At 39.3% G+C, this 16,881-nt stretch overlaps 1 protein-coding gene across 1 annotated transcript; it reads left to right on the forward strand.

Moving 5' to 3' along the window:
• Positions 1-1,688: 1,688 nt before the first annotated feature.
• On the forward strand, positions 1,689-15,986 carry LOC124160158 (histone acetyltransferase KAT8). The gene is made up of 7 exons (XM_046535912.1): positions 1,689-2,244; positions 2,316-2,427; positions 4,737-4,881; positions 4,968-5,186; positions 7,852-8,082; positions 12,002-12,246; positions 14,940-15,986. The coding sequence occupies exons 1-7, from the start codon at positions 2,046-2,048 to the stop codon at positions 15,160-15,162; spliced, it is 1,374 nt and encodes a 457-aa protein (XP_046391868.1). The 5' UTR covers positions 1,689-2,045; the 3' UTR covers positions 15,163-15,986.
• The last annotated feature ends 895 nt before the right edge of the window (positions 15,987-16,881 follow it).

The following is a 16,881-nucleotide window of genomic DNA, read 5'->3' on the forward strand; positions in this document are numbered from 1 at the left end:
CATGTCTCACACAAGGCCTACCATAGCCATTTTTACAATCTACTAGTCCCTTCTATGATTTTCTTCATTTAACAAGGGTGTCACCTGATGCGACTGATTAGATAGTCCTGTCTTCTTTTATGAATTATGAGAAGACTTATATTTTTAGGACTTCTTCATTGCTCACTCTGTTGATCCATTTTATCTACATTTTTGATAGCACTGAATTTCTGATGCTCCAACCTGTCACTTCTCTCCTGTTATTATTCATGCCTCGCTACCATAAAGAAAGTTGTGTAGAGACGTATGCATATAACCCTCTTTTGTTACTGCAGGTCCACAAAAGGTGGAAGCTGCAATCTTTCTCATCATATTAAAATTTGGTATGGGGTAGGACCATGAATCGAAGTTCTTCTCTTGATTGTGCAGAAGCAATAAATCTTTTTGCAGTACATTTTCCCTTAAATGTGTCTTTGCTTCTAGTCTAACATAATTGATGCGTAACATTGCAATCTTGGACTGCAAACCATATCATGAGGTATAGTCTTATTAATTCCTTTGACCAAGTGACAGGTCATCCAGTGAAGTGTCACATCACCTTTATTTTGAGGGAATCAATGATAAGGTTATACTATTCAAGAATAGATGCCTCGAGGGATGGCTGACATTGGGACTTTACCCCGTGGAGCAAAATTACCTTCTTTTACTAAAGTGACCATGCGCTGTATGCTATCTAGTCAAAAGGGAAGCCATATTAATATACCCGGGAGTTTAGATGAAACCTTCTCGGGCTTCCAACTGGGACAGGGTCTGCATTGTGTAGGTTGACGTTTCGTTGGGAGACTTTCTCAACGTCCTCTCTGATAGGTCCGTGACTTTTCCTTCTTTCTCGACCTATTTATTGCCGGGTTCCAGGCACTTCTTAGCTGCAGTCCTTGATCTTTACTGAAGTTGTTTGGGTGAAGACGGATCTCTACAGCTTCTTTAGTGATATGGTCCCAATAACCTCTAGTCCTACCGAGTTGGGTAGTTTCTTCCCAATGGATGTTATTGTTTTCCAGGGCACAGTGTTCTGCAATGGCCGATTTTGACGGAGCCGGAAGTGGTGTCGATGCTCCTTCACCCTCGTCTCTCCAATATACACTTTACCACATTAGCATGGAATGCAATAAATGCCAGCTCTTTTGAGACCTATAGCGGGTCGTTGGCGCAGACTAACATCCCGGAGTTTACCAAGAGGAAGGCGAATGGTACGAATATGGTGTTTGGAAAGAATCCTTAATATCTTTTCCGAGACCATGGAAATATATAGTAGGATAGCTTTTGATGCTGGAGGCCGTTCTTCATAGGGCCCAATGGACTTGGAAGTGGCTGTATCCGTTGTCTATGAAGGTCGACTTCTTCAGGTGTTTCAATTTTCCTTGTAAATGATCTTTGTCGGAGATATTTTTGACCCTTTAAATTAATGAGGATAGGACCGAGTTCTTCTGCGACGGATGATGACTTTCCCCATTTAGGTGTAGATCGGCATGAGTAACATAAGAGTTTCTTGAGAAGCAATTGATGGTCAACACAGTCAAAGTTTTTAAATAAATCGAATATCATTGCATGAATATCTCGGGCTAGATGATAAAGTAAATAAAGAAAATTTTATTAACATTTATTTAAACATTTGATGAATTGAGTGAGTGGGTTGATGTAAATGTATTCTTTAATACTCCTTTAGTTATGTACTATATTTGGAATACGCTCCGAATCGGGAGAAGTTACTTACGAGAGTCCTCGTACCATTGCCATTTGAAGAGCGATATTTGATATGATGCTGAATATGATTCCATAAAATGATAATAGCCTTTACCGTTGATGCACGGGGGTGCCTATTTAAATCACGCAGATTATCGACGAGAGTTCCAGTCTCGATATAGTTCAACTTTCTCTCGTGTAGAAGCAGCAGCATATAAATTGGAAAGTGGCGTCACATTCGTCGTATATCTGAACTTATTCATTTTTTCAACTTCCCGGCTTCCCCGCCTCCTTGTCCTCCCCTCACCTATGTTTTGTAAAATATGGCGGAAAACGAGGTGGAAGAGCAGCGTGCGTCAACGGAAAAATCTGAAATGGTGGCGGTGAAGCAAGAGAAAACTTCAGAAAGTCCTAATCCTGAGTCCAAAGCGTCTGCAGATAACGAAGATGTTGAATCTGTGGAAGAACAGCCGTTGGACATCGGTGAACACTACTTGGTGCGACGATCTGACGATACTTGGCGTAAGCATCTCACATTAGTCATCAATCTCGGCTCCTTTTTTGAATTCTCTAATTGGATTTTCGTATTACAGATCCTGCTGAAATTATTCAGACGAGGTATAATGAACAAGAGAGTCACTTTGAATATTACGTCCACTACGAAGGATACAATAGACGTTTGGATGAGTGGGTTGCTAGAGATAGGTGAGCTCATTGATGGGTGTTTATTTTGTTAGCATGGCTATTGTTAAAGTTTTAGTGTACTTATCTAGAAATAACGATTTTATTTACCTTTGACTCTGCAGCCTGTCTTATGGGTCGACCTTTTCCTAGTTAAAGAAACTCGGCTTCTTTGGCTGGCCCACATTGTTCCTTTTTCTTAAATGGTAGCGACAGATTTATCAAAATACTAAACGTACAGTAGGCCCCTTATAGGGCCGAATAGGTCCCTTTTATTCACATGTACGAATTGGCTGGCGTATTGTTTTGTGCTCAGTACTCAATTTTATATTTTGGGATAACTAGGACCGATGTTTAATATCGTTTAGGGATTTAATATGCAATGAAACTTCCCTACAGATGCGGGTGTTTGATATGTAATGCTCTGAACCACAAGAAACTTTGGTGAAATGTCGCCTTGTGTCTTAAAAAAATAGCCGTTTGCATAGGGCGGCTAAACGTCAGCATTTAGCCAGGGATGACCTGCGTTTTCATCGATGCATTAGCATCTGGCGCGAATTACCTTAAAGCCATATTGTTCGGCGCTTTAATTTATAAAACAGGATGCTGTAAATGCTGAAATATTTCAAGAATGAAAATACCCTGGGGTTTCAGAACAATTTTGATCCTATCCTAAATGAAAAATATGTACCTGACCTAATGAGAGGCATTTTGGTATTGGCAATGCACGAAGCTTGCTACAATATGTCTGACTGGTCATGCTTCTGGCTAGAATAGTAACGTTACATAGTTCTAATTAACGTACCAACCATTCATGTAATCTGACGATATATGCAATTATGTCATAAATGACCACTAGCTGACATGCATTTATTGCAATCTCCTAAAATATGGATTTATTTTCCTCTTTGTAAAAGTATGAATGAAGAGTTATGTGCGCCTATTAAAAGTTTTTGTGCATTATTTTGCGATAGTTCTTCCTAAATGCAATGTGTGCCATGTGTAGTCAGCAATTTTTTTCAAAATTTCTTGCATTTTTCCTTGTATGGCCTTATTGCAAATATTTTTATAAGGTCACCCCGTGTATGCATTCTCTTAGGAATGCTTCTTAAGAAGAAAATATATTTTCAAATGGAATATGATACCAATCATCATATTTTAATGCAAATTCTTCTCCTAAATATATCATTTCCTTGTTGGCAACACATGAGATAGGACCTACATGCAGTGGCGCAGGCAGGGGGGGCTTTGGGGGATAAAACCCCCCCCAGAGCTCACAGAAATTTTAAGTTAAATCTATTTTACTTAATTGGATTAACATTGTTTATAGAATAGTGTGAGGATTAATAAAATATCCCTCAGAAGGCAGTAAAAATCATCATTTTGAACCATTTATCTTAATTTTTTCCGGTGGAAGGCCTCCGCACCTACCACTTACCCTGGCGGGTATGCAATACCTCAAGCACCCCAGTATTAGTTGGGCCTGTAACCCCCCCTAGCCTTAATTCCTAGCTGCGCCCCTGCCTATATGCTCTTTGATTTGCTATAATTCAGTATTTGAAACATCTTAAGTTAAAAAGTTTGTATTAAATAAGTTAATTGACCACACTCTTTTTAAGCAGTTCTTTCAGAAATTTGGGCTGTTGTGTGTATGAGGGTTTTCAGTTGTGTTAGTTTGATTGTGATCGTATCATGAAAACCATAGGAGGGTCCTATCAGCTCTGTGAGGGACCCAGACGTCCTTAGTGAGACCCCGTAAGCCTTGCAAAGGATTCTATTTGGGTTGTGTGAGAATGTGGTGGTGCATAGTGGGGAAGTAACATTCCCGTTAAGAATCTCCATGTCGTGAAATCCCCATTTCCACAAACCAGTGCAGTAAGTTTTTCGTCTCTTAACCGATGAGTGGTGCCTAATTTAATAGCAGTTGGAGACTGTTTACCATCGATCTATAGAGGCCCTAGAGCTCAATTTCCTTTACTAGAGCATGCATACGTGTAGGCCTGGGTAGCATCCAGGAAAATAAAGCAATGTCCTAAGGAAAACTGGGCATCATATGGAATTTTTTGATTTCTATACACTGGACACCCTGTTGAATACAAATATGTATCTGTTTAAACTTAAAAAAATGACAGTATTTGAATGGATGCCTGTCATGTAATTGTAATGGTGTCCTTTGAATCCAACAATATTTGTGATTGCTTTCTTGTGCCACTTGTTTATTTATGTGCTTCTTGAAAATATTATTTTGGCTATTGTCATTTATGTCATTTTGTGCAGCAGTTGGTACTTGTAATTAATGAATGAAAGTGAAAGATTTTTTTATTAACTTGCAGGATAATGAATTCGAGGTTCGAGATGTCAGATCAACAGCGGAAGAATGAGATGAAACCTACTGGTGATTTGTTGTCAGATCAGTCAGACAGGAAAATCACTCGAAATCAAAAGAGGAGACATGACGAGATCAATCACATACAAAAGGTAATTTGTGAATATTTTGGTGGCATAAAAATATAAATTACTCAAGCCTTTCGTTAAACTCTTAGTGAAATCATTCAATTTTTCAGACCTATGCAGAGATGGATCCCACTACAGCTGCCCTGGAGAAAGAGCATGAAGCTATAACTAAGGTGAAGTACATAGACAGGGTTCAAATTGGCCGGTACGAAATAGACACCTGGTACTTCAGTCCTTACCCTGATGAATATGGAAAACAGCCCAAACTGTGGATTTGTGAATTCTGCTTGAAGTACATGCGGCTAGAGAAAACATATCGTTATCATATGGTAAGTGATATCTTGGATGTCTCTACTTTTGCACATATGCCATTTGTGATCTCATTAAAGGCGTAGTTATATGATACATTAACATGTACGAATTAATGTCATAATAAATGAATAAATAAGTGCATGAAAGCGAAATGACCACAAAAATGGACTGTGCAACTGTGTAACCCAAATTGTGCAAATGCATGAACTGAAAATAGAACCTTTTCTAAATTGGTTCTTGCGTTTGTTCATGTTCTGGTCCACAGAAATCGTTCATGCAATCAGATGTAAACACGTATTAGTTCATGTAGGGTTCATTCCCTCCTTATGGGAGTTATATACATATATCCTCCTGGATATGGATTCTCCTGGTATTACGTTCCTTTTATTCCTATTATTAGGTATTATATCCTCGGAAATATTTATGAAATAAAAAGTACAGTGAGCCCTCGTTTAATGTCACTTACCGTTCCTGAAAAATGTGACGATAAACGAAATGACGTTAATCGAAGCATAATATCCCATAAGAAACAATGTAAAAAGTGAATATCGGCTCCTAGACCTCACAATTCCTACGGGAAAAAAAATGTAAGCGTATCATATGTGGGGCATTTTTTACGGTGGGAATGTCAAACTATCGCATAAATACGAGTTCCTGTCTTCATCGACGACAATAGCAGCACTGACGTACATCCTTCTCCATTTTTGTATCTTCCAGCATTTGCTTTTCGGCTTCGCTATGGTGGTCGCCCGGGCGAGCGTCGCCTGGGCATCATCATCGCTGAAACATCGTCGCAGTTACAGGAACCAAAATTATTGTGAACTCAGCAAAAAAAGTGACGACAAAAACTCCGAGTTCTACACGGAAAAATGCCTTGAAATCACTTTGTAGGTTCCTGAAAACCAATATGTCAAGTAAAACCTTGCGCACCTACGTAAGAATTCATTTTGCAGAAATTTTTGCTAAAACCGTAATCGCAATTAAGAATAAACACACCGTTTTACCCTTTGCTTAGACTGACTGTATTACCGCCCACAAAACGGAACAACCTGCAACGCCCGCCGCTTCGCCTTTTTTTTGCACGAAATTTGAAAGACGTGACGTTATCGCGAAGCGAAGGTGCGATAAACGAATGACGGTCTCAAAATTTTCGTGACGTTATCGCGAAATGACGTTAAACGGGGTGACGTAGAACGAGGACTCACTGTATTAATTATTTTCTCAATAACAATTATAATAGCGTTATATTTGTGTTGCCCATATTATTCTATTTGTATTTTATTGGATTTTTTTCTACATAATTGAAAATATTGTTGACTGAAAGTATTTTTTGCATGTAGGGCTGTGCGGGCAGGGATTTTTTTGGTTTGGCGAGAATTTGAAAACTTTTGAGTCTCCAGCGGCAATGGAACTCGATATTCAAGATTTTCTTCCTTGTTCAAGATTTATTTTTTCTCTGGAGCTGTAGTCACTTCTATTTCCCAATGAAAGGTATTCTAACCATGCCACGTTTTAATGTGAATCAGTCCATATACAGTTCCAGTATTTAGAATATGATGTTAAAAACACTAGGGAATGAAATTTACCGTATAAGCGTGTGATAAAGGCGCACCCCTATTTTGAGCATCGAAGTTTAAAGAAAAAAATTTTGCTGCTTTTTTTTTTATCCAATTGTGCGGTGTTGCAGACGTATGCCTGGAATTTCGACAGTTATGGGGTAATAACTGAGGTGGTAATGGCGGCAGAAGGGGGAGTAGAAAGAGTTCCGATCCTCTATTCACATATGCAGTTGCTCTATGGTACCAGTCCTACTCACGAACAATTTTGTTTAAAAGCTCTCGCAGGAGTATTGCAATAGAATTGCAGCGGTGTAAAATTTTTAAGGTAAAACACGACAGGCTCATAGCATGAACCTTCCCAAGAGATTGGACCACAATCAGGGCAATGAAATTGCTGTCCATTACTCGGAGAGGCTTTGTGATGCTTAATGTGTCCAATTTAGCAGGACCTTCTTTCATGAACTTGTTCTTGAAAAACTGGCTTCTTTGTACATGAAATACAAGATAACCTTTTTTTTGCACCATATTACCAAACCCAGAGAAATTTCATCCACTATGATGGATGTCTCAAATGATCTCGAGACAATCTTGAGACCCAGGTTTAGATCAAATAAATCTCGACCCCCAAGGGGTAGTCGAGCTGTAATCTTTTCTTGCTCTAATCTTGAAAAGTCATGCACAGCTCTAATTATATGTGTAACAAAAACTATTTCTTAAAAGTCAGGATCTATTCTTGTAGTTTGATGGCAGTTTGCCACCAAAATGGAGAAGGATAATGCCTGTCGTGTTTTGTTGTTTGTCCAAGGTAGATGTTCATTGCTGTAATCTTGAAAAGTGAAGACTCGCACAGCTCCAATTATGTGTGTAACAAAAACTAATTCTGAAAAAGGTTTAATCTATTCTTGTAGTGCAATGGCAGTTTGCCACCGAAATTGGAAAAGGATAAAACCTGTTGTATTTTGTTGTTTGTCCAAGGTTCAGTTGCAAATTATATAATGTTATGAATAGTTAATCTTTCTGGGTATTGAGTTATTTGGCTCTTTTGATGGCCATGTTTCTCTCATGAAATATGTCTTCTACTTCTCTCCTCTCGACTTAATGTTCTTGCTGTATTGTTTTGTAGAGTGAGTGCACATGGAGGCATCCTCCTGGAAAGGAAATATACCGAGTGGGCACCCTCTCTGTTTATGAAGTCGATGGCAAGGATCACAAAATTTACTGCCAAAACCTATGTCTCTTGGCCAAGTTGTTTCTGGACCACAAAACCCTCTACTTTGATGTGGAGCCTTTCCTGTTCTATATCCTCCTTGAGGTGGACAAGTATGGTTACCATCTTGTTGGCTATTTTTCCAAAGTGAGTATTGATGAAGTATGCTCCTTATATGTGTGTATTTTGTGGTTGTGGACTTCAAAGTGTTTTGTTGTGGAAAGGGCTAACTTGCTGGTGTTATAAATAGAGGTCTGTGAAATTTTCAAGACGCGATATTGCAAAATAATACGAAATCGATAATAAAAACAAAATTTTGCATTTTTTGCGAATTTAGGTGATCTGGTGAATCTAATGATTAATAATCTATTAAAGCCTAAGCCTTCATTGTTTAATGCTACTGACGTTCATTTGCCCTGTTTCATTACGATTCCAAGGTCAATTGGCTTGTTTAGTCCCGTGCATAACGCATCTGCGTCATATCGCCCACTATAGTGATTTCTCCACCAGAATTTGCCGTTAAATTTATCACAGCCTTTCTCCTTGATTCTCATGTATCAATCCTGAAATAAATAGAATGAGGCACTTTCTCACCTGAAGAATTAGATATAATGAATTAAAAATGTGCTGAAAGAAATTTAACTCGGTGAAAATTAATTTAACGAAGAGCGGAAATACAAGCTCAGGTGCCCGGTACGCATCAAGGCCAAGCAGTAATTCCGGTGACTCATTGCGATGCATTATACTGCATTATTGGATAACTTGTTGCAGGAAAACCTTGAGTGTGGGTCAAATGTAACAATTTCATTGATTTAAACACGGCTGCTGGCTGCCATTCATGGCACGGCCCACAGCGTGGCAGAGAGTCGACTCGTCTGAAATCGGCCTGAATTTCACGGCATCGTGATGTGAACTGCGGCCGGCAAAAAGTCGTTTCGTCAGAAAGCGGCCTCAATGTAGCACTGCCGGTATTTCACACCGCCATGAAATGGGCCGGATTGAAATGGGCGCTGTGGTGACCAACGGTTCCATGTTGTCAACTGCATGATTCGTTTAAAGACATCCATAGATACGTATGGTTATTTGAAACCACAAAGCGCTAGCAGTTGGGGGAAGGGAAGGAAGGAACAGGAAGCATAGGAGGAGAGGGGGTTTTCCTTATTACCAGAGGGATTGTCAGATATTCGGCTCTCCTGAGGTTCAATGCAAAAAAAATCATTTCGACATTGGCCAAATCTAATATCTAATTCTTCTGTTGAGAAAGCGTCTCATTCTATATGTTTCAGGATCAATAAATGGGAAATAATTTTTCAAGTTTCTTTGAATCGGATTATGTTTAGTTATGTGTGCTTCTTTCACTACCTTTCCTGACCGATTGTCAACAGCTGTAATCAAAACAAAGCGGTTTTGTTGTATCTAGCTGCTGTCCTATCTTCCCCCAACACCTGGGTGAGGGGTTTCAAAGGGGAACCCACTACATGAAACATTTTGGCCAATTTGTAAGTTATACAGTACTATGGTTATACTATAGTACTGTATAACTTGCAAATATATGGTAGCTACCCAGCACTCAGTTTGAAAACACCATTGTGAGTGGTTGTGTTTTGCGGTTGGACTGTTTTTTTTATTGTGGTTCCAACTTTAAATATGGAACGAAGGAAAGGAATTTTAAAATGCCAAAAGCTAGTGAAACTGCTCATACCAGGGCAAGTGAATTCACCTCAGAAGGATTTTATTTGAAAGATATTACTATTATTATATTATAAGAGTATTACTGTGCAAAGTTTGCAATAAAGGATTTGAATTTGAAAGATGCTACACGTTGTTAAAGCTCATCAGTAGCGATACACATACACGTGCAAAAGAAAGGGGACCCGCAAAACGACAGCTATCATTTGAACACACAGTCACTCACAAGGGGAATACACGACCTTCGCATCGCCGATCGAGCTCAAATTTTGCGAATTGGTAGTTTATGGGTACAAATGTAATATGCCGAAGCGAGACGACGCACTTCTCGTAATATTCCGAGAAAAAAGCAATTAAAAATCGTTAAAAATTAAAGTACGCTATATAACCTGTTTTGAACGCCCATGTTAAACAATAGGGCGGCAGCCCAGTGGATACGGTGTCCGACTGTGGAGGTGAAGGTAGCGAGATCGATGCTCGCTCAGGCTCGCTCGCTCGCTCGATCGATGCTTGCGATGATTTAAATCAGGAATGGATCAGCTTGGGATTAGGAACTGAGGATGAAGGGTGGATAGAAACCCGGCGTCGCCTGCTCTTAACGAAAGGCGCCAAGGGGACCACGGCTTAACGTCCCATCCGACGGACGGTGTACTGCACAACTAGTGTAATCCACATTACACGCAGGGATTGAATTTAGGAATGCCCCTTAATTCTTTACCGAGATTTGGATGTGGAAGGCCAGTACACTGCCTCACCACTCCAGTTAATCCTTTATTTGCAATTTTCAGGATGGAACTCATCATAAAGACATGCAAAGCAAAGTAATTTGCGGCACCACGAACAAGCAGAAAAGGCTGATCTATCGGAATGTTGAACGCGTGGTTCGCAGCTAATATAATTTTTATCGATAAGCAGCTCCCAGCAATACTGCCACGCACACGTTAACTCATCCGTAGGAATATCCAAGGATAGAGTCTCTATGTTCAAAAGAAGTGTGTACCACTAACGTATCAAAGCGATTAAACCAACGGAAAATATCACTTAACACACTGTATCTTATGTACATTCACTCCAAGATGGCTCTCTGCCTAACAATCTACTGTTTATCTCTCCTCACCATAGTATCAAATCAGCAAAAAATCAAAACAAAAACAAACATGCTCACAGACAAATAAAACACAACAAATAAACTCAAAAACAGAAAACAAACCAAACACATACAAAAGTGATTACGGTCATAAATACACATACATCACCCCTTTCCGCTCATGCCCGTCGGCCGCGAAAAAGGGAAAAAATTTGCAAAACTTTCCCCAATTATTCGATTCTTCTATTACAGGTTAATCAAGTACCCACATAACATTATATGTTTCCGGGAAAATTATTGAACATGCATTTTTGCTTCGAAGATCGCTGGCACGAGACTATTTTTCGTAAATGTAAATGACATATGTTTTCCTTCAAAAATTATGGACAGTCGTTGCAGTTGTGGAAAAAACGCCTTTTCTACTTGTTCGTGGTGCCGCAAATCACTTTGCTTTGCATGTCTTTATGATGAGTTCCATCCTGAAAATTGCAAATAAAGGATTAACTGGAGTGGTGAGGCAGTGTACTGGCCTTCCACATCCAAATCTCGGTAAAGAATTAAGGGGCATTCCTAAATTCAATCCCTGCGTGTAATGTGGATTGCACTAGTTGTGCAGAACACCGTCCGTCGGATGGGACGTTAAGCCGTGGTCCCCTTGGCGCCTTTCGTTAAGAGCAGGCGACGCCGGGTTTCTATCCACCCTTCATCCTCAGTTCCTAATCCCAAGCTGATCCATTCCTGATTTAAATATTTTAAAAAACTCTATTAAAAATATATTCCATAGTAGTAATGAAGATAAGAAAACGAACTTTAAAAATTTAAACAATAAAATTCTTAAAAATTAACACAAAAAAAAGATCACTGAGCGAGCATCGAACTCGCTACCTTCACCTCCACAGTCGGACACCGTATCCACTGGGCTGCCGCCCTATTGTTTAACATGGGCTTTCAAAACAGATTATATAGCGTACTTTAATTTTTAACGATTTTTAATTGCTTTTTTCTCGGAATATTACGAGAAGTGCGTCGTCTCGCTTCGGCATATTACATTTGTACCCATAAACTACCAATTCGCAAAATTTGAGCTCGATCGGCGATGCGAAGGTCGTGTATTCCCCTTGTCAGTCAAAGCGAAGGAGTAGCTTGTTGTTGTTACTACAGAAGCATTTTTAAAGGCTTTATTTAGTGTAGAGAAACTTTGCTTGGAGGCAACCGGTGTGTTCTACCAATCTTTGTAGTTGTATATGTCTGAATACTTAATAATGAATATTCTCCATTTTTATTCACCAGGAAAAGGAATCTCCGGATGGAAACAATGTCGCTTGCATCTTAACATTGCCACCTTATCAGCGTCAAGGGTATGGAAAACTGCTGATAGCCTTCAGCTATGAACTATCCAAGCGTGAGAGTGCTGTAGGCAGCCCAGAGAAACCCTTGTCTGATCTGGGGAAGTTGAGTTATCGATCGTACTGGTCATGGGTATTGTTGGAGATACTACGTGACTTCCGTGGCACTGTGTCCATCAAGGACCTAAGGTAAGTGGTAGAGATGTATCTTACCTGATAGCTTCTCGCTGGCTTGTTTGGCATTCTCTTGGATAGACCTCCGTGGAATGTTTTCCACAATTCAGTTTTTAGCTTTCGTATTTACTGGAATGATGATAAGATCATATGAAAATCATAGTTTGGTATAGTGGCGGCATAAATGGTGACTTTCCATGACTTAATGCTTAAAATTTGCTGACTAAACGTATAATTTTTTTCAAAAGTACTATTAATTTAAATTCAAGCTAAGGTTCTTAGCTTGTTATTGGACTGTAAAAAATACCATCTTAGTTTACTCTCAAGCATTTGTATGATGAGGTGGAGCACAAGCAGTCATGCAGGATAGTTGACGCAGTAGGGTGGACTCACTAATCAAGCATTGGTTGTATCAGAAGGCGAAGGTTGAAAAACAAAGCTGTTCTAGGTTTTACTTTATGGATGTGATATGCAGACTGTGTCTTTGGAGGGGTGTCCAAGTATTCCGAATGTTATATGATTCAAGTCAAGTAACTTTTTCAATCTTGTTTCATTCACCATTGAAACCTTTCGTATAGTGATGGTAAACACTTTTAATTGTACAGTGGCTCTCATCGCATCAATTTCAGTATGCGTATTTCTAATTAAAATTATCCTCTCCTTTTTGATTCATCTCTAGGCGTCATTGCTTAATTTTGTTAGTCAGAAATAATAAAACCCAAAATTAATACCTGTGTGTCACTTAATTTCAAATTGCTCCTTAATTTTGCTGTTGATTTATCCTTGAATTGTAATAATTTAACCTTATGATAATTGATTGCATTACACTGGCAGCTTCCTGCAGTAATTTTGTTTGAAAGAAACCTTTGCACCGGTTCTACTCAGTGATTATTGCATCAATGTTGATTAAAAAAACCTGTAAACACAATTAAGTTTCTTATGCAAAAGTTTGCTATGGAGGTTCACATATGCCTTTTTGGCCCAAGCATAGAAGTCGTATAGAATGTTTGTAATAGCAGGAAGTAATGTAATTTTAATGTAAGAGGTTCATCATGGTAGGTTTTTTACATGAATTGTCCAATTGAAGGGTCTGTGTGGGGGCTGTGATTTTTAAATGGGGGATTTCCCTAAAATTTTGCTGTATCAGGGTTTTCTGCATAGAGGTTTCACTGTATTTTCAAATTTGCTTTCCATTTAGCATAGGCTTTTCAGCAGACTCGCGATTAGCGGGCTGCGGTATATCCGTGCTGCAGATTTTAGGTGCAGGATTTTCACTCTAGCGCAATATTTTCTACAATGTTTATTTTAAAATAAAATCCGATGCAGAAACACCATAATTTCTGCATTAATGCTAGGATACCCCAGGCTTATTATTTCTGTTAGAATCACTTTGTTTAACGGAAGCGATCGTGCTCTAGCTGCATTCGGGAGCACCGTGTTCCTGTTTTCCAAGCCTCGAAGAATGCGACCGTGCTCCGTGATCACGGATACACATCCTGCAGCAGTTGCAACCCGGGCAACTTGTGCGAGAGGCGACTACTTGGCGTGGTGCCTGACAGTGTAGTTTCCGATGCCGAGCAATTGTTTTGAAGCATTAGTACAAACCACTTTTCTGTATCCGTGATCACAAAGCCACCCACTGATGTATTGTTTTTGAAACCAGGCCTTACATGAAGCATTAATAAAACGAGTACAACCATCTCTCTAAAAAGATCGAAAAAAAAGGCAAAGAAAGCTCTCAGTGAGTCCGGAAAGCACAAAAATAATAGAATAACTGCATAAGTAAATAATAATATATTGTTTGTTTTACGTAAATTATGAACATTACAAGACATTAAAGTGAAGGTTTGGGTTATCTGTGTTTTCCAATTATTCGTGCCGTCTCTCCCCATCATTAGCCATTGGGATGATCGGGAGTGTGCTGTAGTTCAACAATTTCTCTTCATATTGTCAACACTTTGTATTATCCTGCTTCATAAAATTTAGAGATTACTGTACTTTCTGTTTCTCTCTGGTGTCAGTGCTATTCGATTCAGGTAGACTAGCTATTTTAGTTTTTTATTCTGTGAAAAAGATTTATTTTGAAAATTTTAGCATTTAGGCACAGTGGGGCACACCTTATGCTTCTATCACAACCCAAGGAAAAATACCTCAGGTTTTACACTTCCTAATGAGCATTATCAACCACAACACTTTCAATTTTGAATCATTGATAAGTAATAAATGCTCTACTCTGTGAGGTATTAAGAAATATGCTGTAAAAATATTTGTACTCATGACTAAGATATGAACTCAGGTCTCTTAATGACTGGTCAAGTAAGCTACCATTTTTATAGTGAATAAGTATCAGAAAAGGCTAACCAAATGAACTACATGCCTCTCAAGTCAGCTTTTTGGATTATGGTATGAGGTTGTAGTTTTCTACTTTGGGACTGTTGGAGGAGTGAATGTTCATTCTTTGATAAACAATTAATTTCTTTGAAGGTTGTTGGCTTGAATCTTCCATGGTTGGTTTCTTTCTTCACCCATGACACGGAATTTGGTGGGGAATGCCTTAGTATAGTGTCACATAGAGCATTTTTTTTATTAACTGACTAAGCGATATAGTGTTCCAAGCATGAAAAGATTAATCTTAGTGAATTAAGGAGACCTTCTTTTGGTCATGTTCCAATTATTGAGTGTGGCCACTATGTTTTCTGTAATTGCAGCCAGATGACAAGCATCACTCAGACGGATATCATATCAACGCTACAGTCGATGAACATGGTCAAATATTGGAAGGGTCAGCATGTGATTTGTGTGACACCCAAGCTCGTTGAAGAACACATCCGCTCATCTCAGTTCAAGCGCCCTCGTCTCACTGTTGATGGCGATCAGCTCAATTGGACCCCTCCTCGCAAGGTGCACTCTGGCAAGGCAGGCAAGAAGTAAGAGAGTGGTAGGCTTCTGATGGTACGGACCCACGTCCGCATTGTTCTGACATCACAGCATACTAGTGGTTGATGCTTCTTCAGCCTTGATTGCTGTTATTCTCTCTCTGGGCCACTTCGAAACTGTTGGAGTGGGCTATGGAAGCACGTTGTCGTGGCAACCTGTGCGTCACCTTTGTGATGCATTTCTGTTGAAGCATGATAGGGAGGCGGGGTTCGATTTTGTTAACCCTGACCCTACTCTTGCGTCTGAGGAGAAGAGTCAGTTGCGCAGGAATTTCTTCCTGAGCAACAGTCACTGCACCTTGATTGTGATATGAAGGCCAACGTCCATCAGAGTTCTTGGGCCGCAGCTAACTTCTGGATGGCATTGGCAATCAAAAGAGGCATCTACACTCAGTAGGGAATTTGTGTTTTCAATTGATGTCTGCCTTTTATTTTTCACCATTTATGAAAAAGCCATGAAATTAGAGTCTTCCTGATTATGCAAAATCTCTCCTCACTCAGCCCTTTACCTCTGATTATCACGCAGCTCTACCCTTATTTGTGCGGAAGCTGAAAATCCATTGTCAATTGAGTGCTCTGAGGTTTTAATTTATGTAAAGGTATCTGAAATGTAATTTACTGAATCTTATGTGAGGTGGGGAACTAATTTTGATTTTCATGGTTATATCATTGTTTTGATTTTCCAGTATGTTTCCAGTGATAAGTTTGGAAGTAATTGTCAGTAATAATATCCTGTCTGAAATATAACTGTATGCTGCTGTCATTGAGAATGTATATGCTGTTTACAGTTCTAATAAATCATTCTGGTTGTACTACAGATTTTATGTTTTTCAGTGTCTTCATATTATGCAACTTCATTTGTGAAATTCAAATCACTCTACTTCAAATGAATTTGAGGTTTAGATGCTTGGTCTACAGGGGGACTTAGGCATGGCATGGATTTCCCTAGATGTAAGGGATGATAAATACCATATCTGTAACGAACGAAGGAATCTGTGGGACAAGATTTCAAAATCAAGGCTTGGATGGAATCAAATTCTGATGTGGGAGACTCGTGCTTTAACCCTCACAGTGCTATATATATATATATATATATATCCTTTTTCCTGGGGTACTGGCGAGAAATGTGGAGGGTATTTTCATAGAATGTAGCAACTAGGAAAAAAAACAATACAGTGGAACCTCGTTAAAGCGAGTACGGGATATAGCGAGACCCCCGCTATTACGAGAGATAGCCGATGCACCGTCAATTGATCCTATAATAAGCATGAAAAAATTTCGTTTTTACGAGGCCTTTTTGGTGTTGGCTCTCGCCATAGCGAGGGTTTCACCGCCGGAAAAACTTACACCAAGACTCCTTAATCTCTGTAATTGCTAGCGATCTGTTAGAAATGAAGTTAATGGAGTGCTCAGTCTCAAATTTATGTGGTACATTGTCGTTCGATAAATAAGTAGTTAATTTTGGTGAAAATATTGTGGCATTAGCATTCACGAATGCTTGATCTTCTTTTGTTCCTCGGGCGGCAGAAAGCAGTCGTCAGCATACCCGCACGTCCATGAGTTGCATGAATAGAAAGCATTTGATGGAACACACCATGGCCAAAAAAACACCAAACATGTCTAAGCGAGAAAATAAAAATAAAGGAGTAATATAAGGTATATTGGCTATTATTTGCACCACCTCCGGTAAAGCGACAATTCGCTATAGCGAGTG

Source organism: Ischnura elegans, chromosome 6 (assembly GCF_921293095.1).
Source record: "Ischnura elegans chromosome 6, ioIscEleg1.1, whole genome shotgun sequence".
NCBI classification, from domain to species: domain Eukaryota; kingdom Metazoa; phylum Arthropoda; class Insecta; order Odonata; family Coenagrionidae; genus Ischnura; species Ischnura elegans.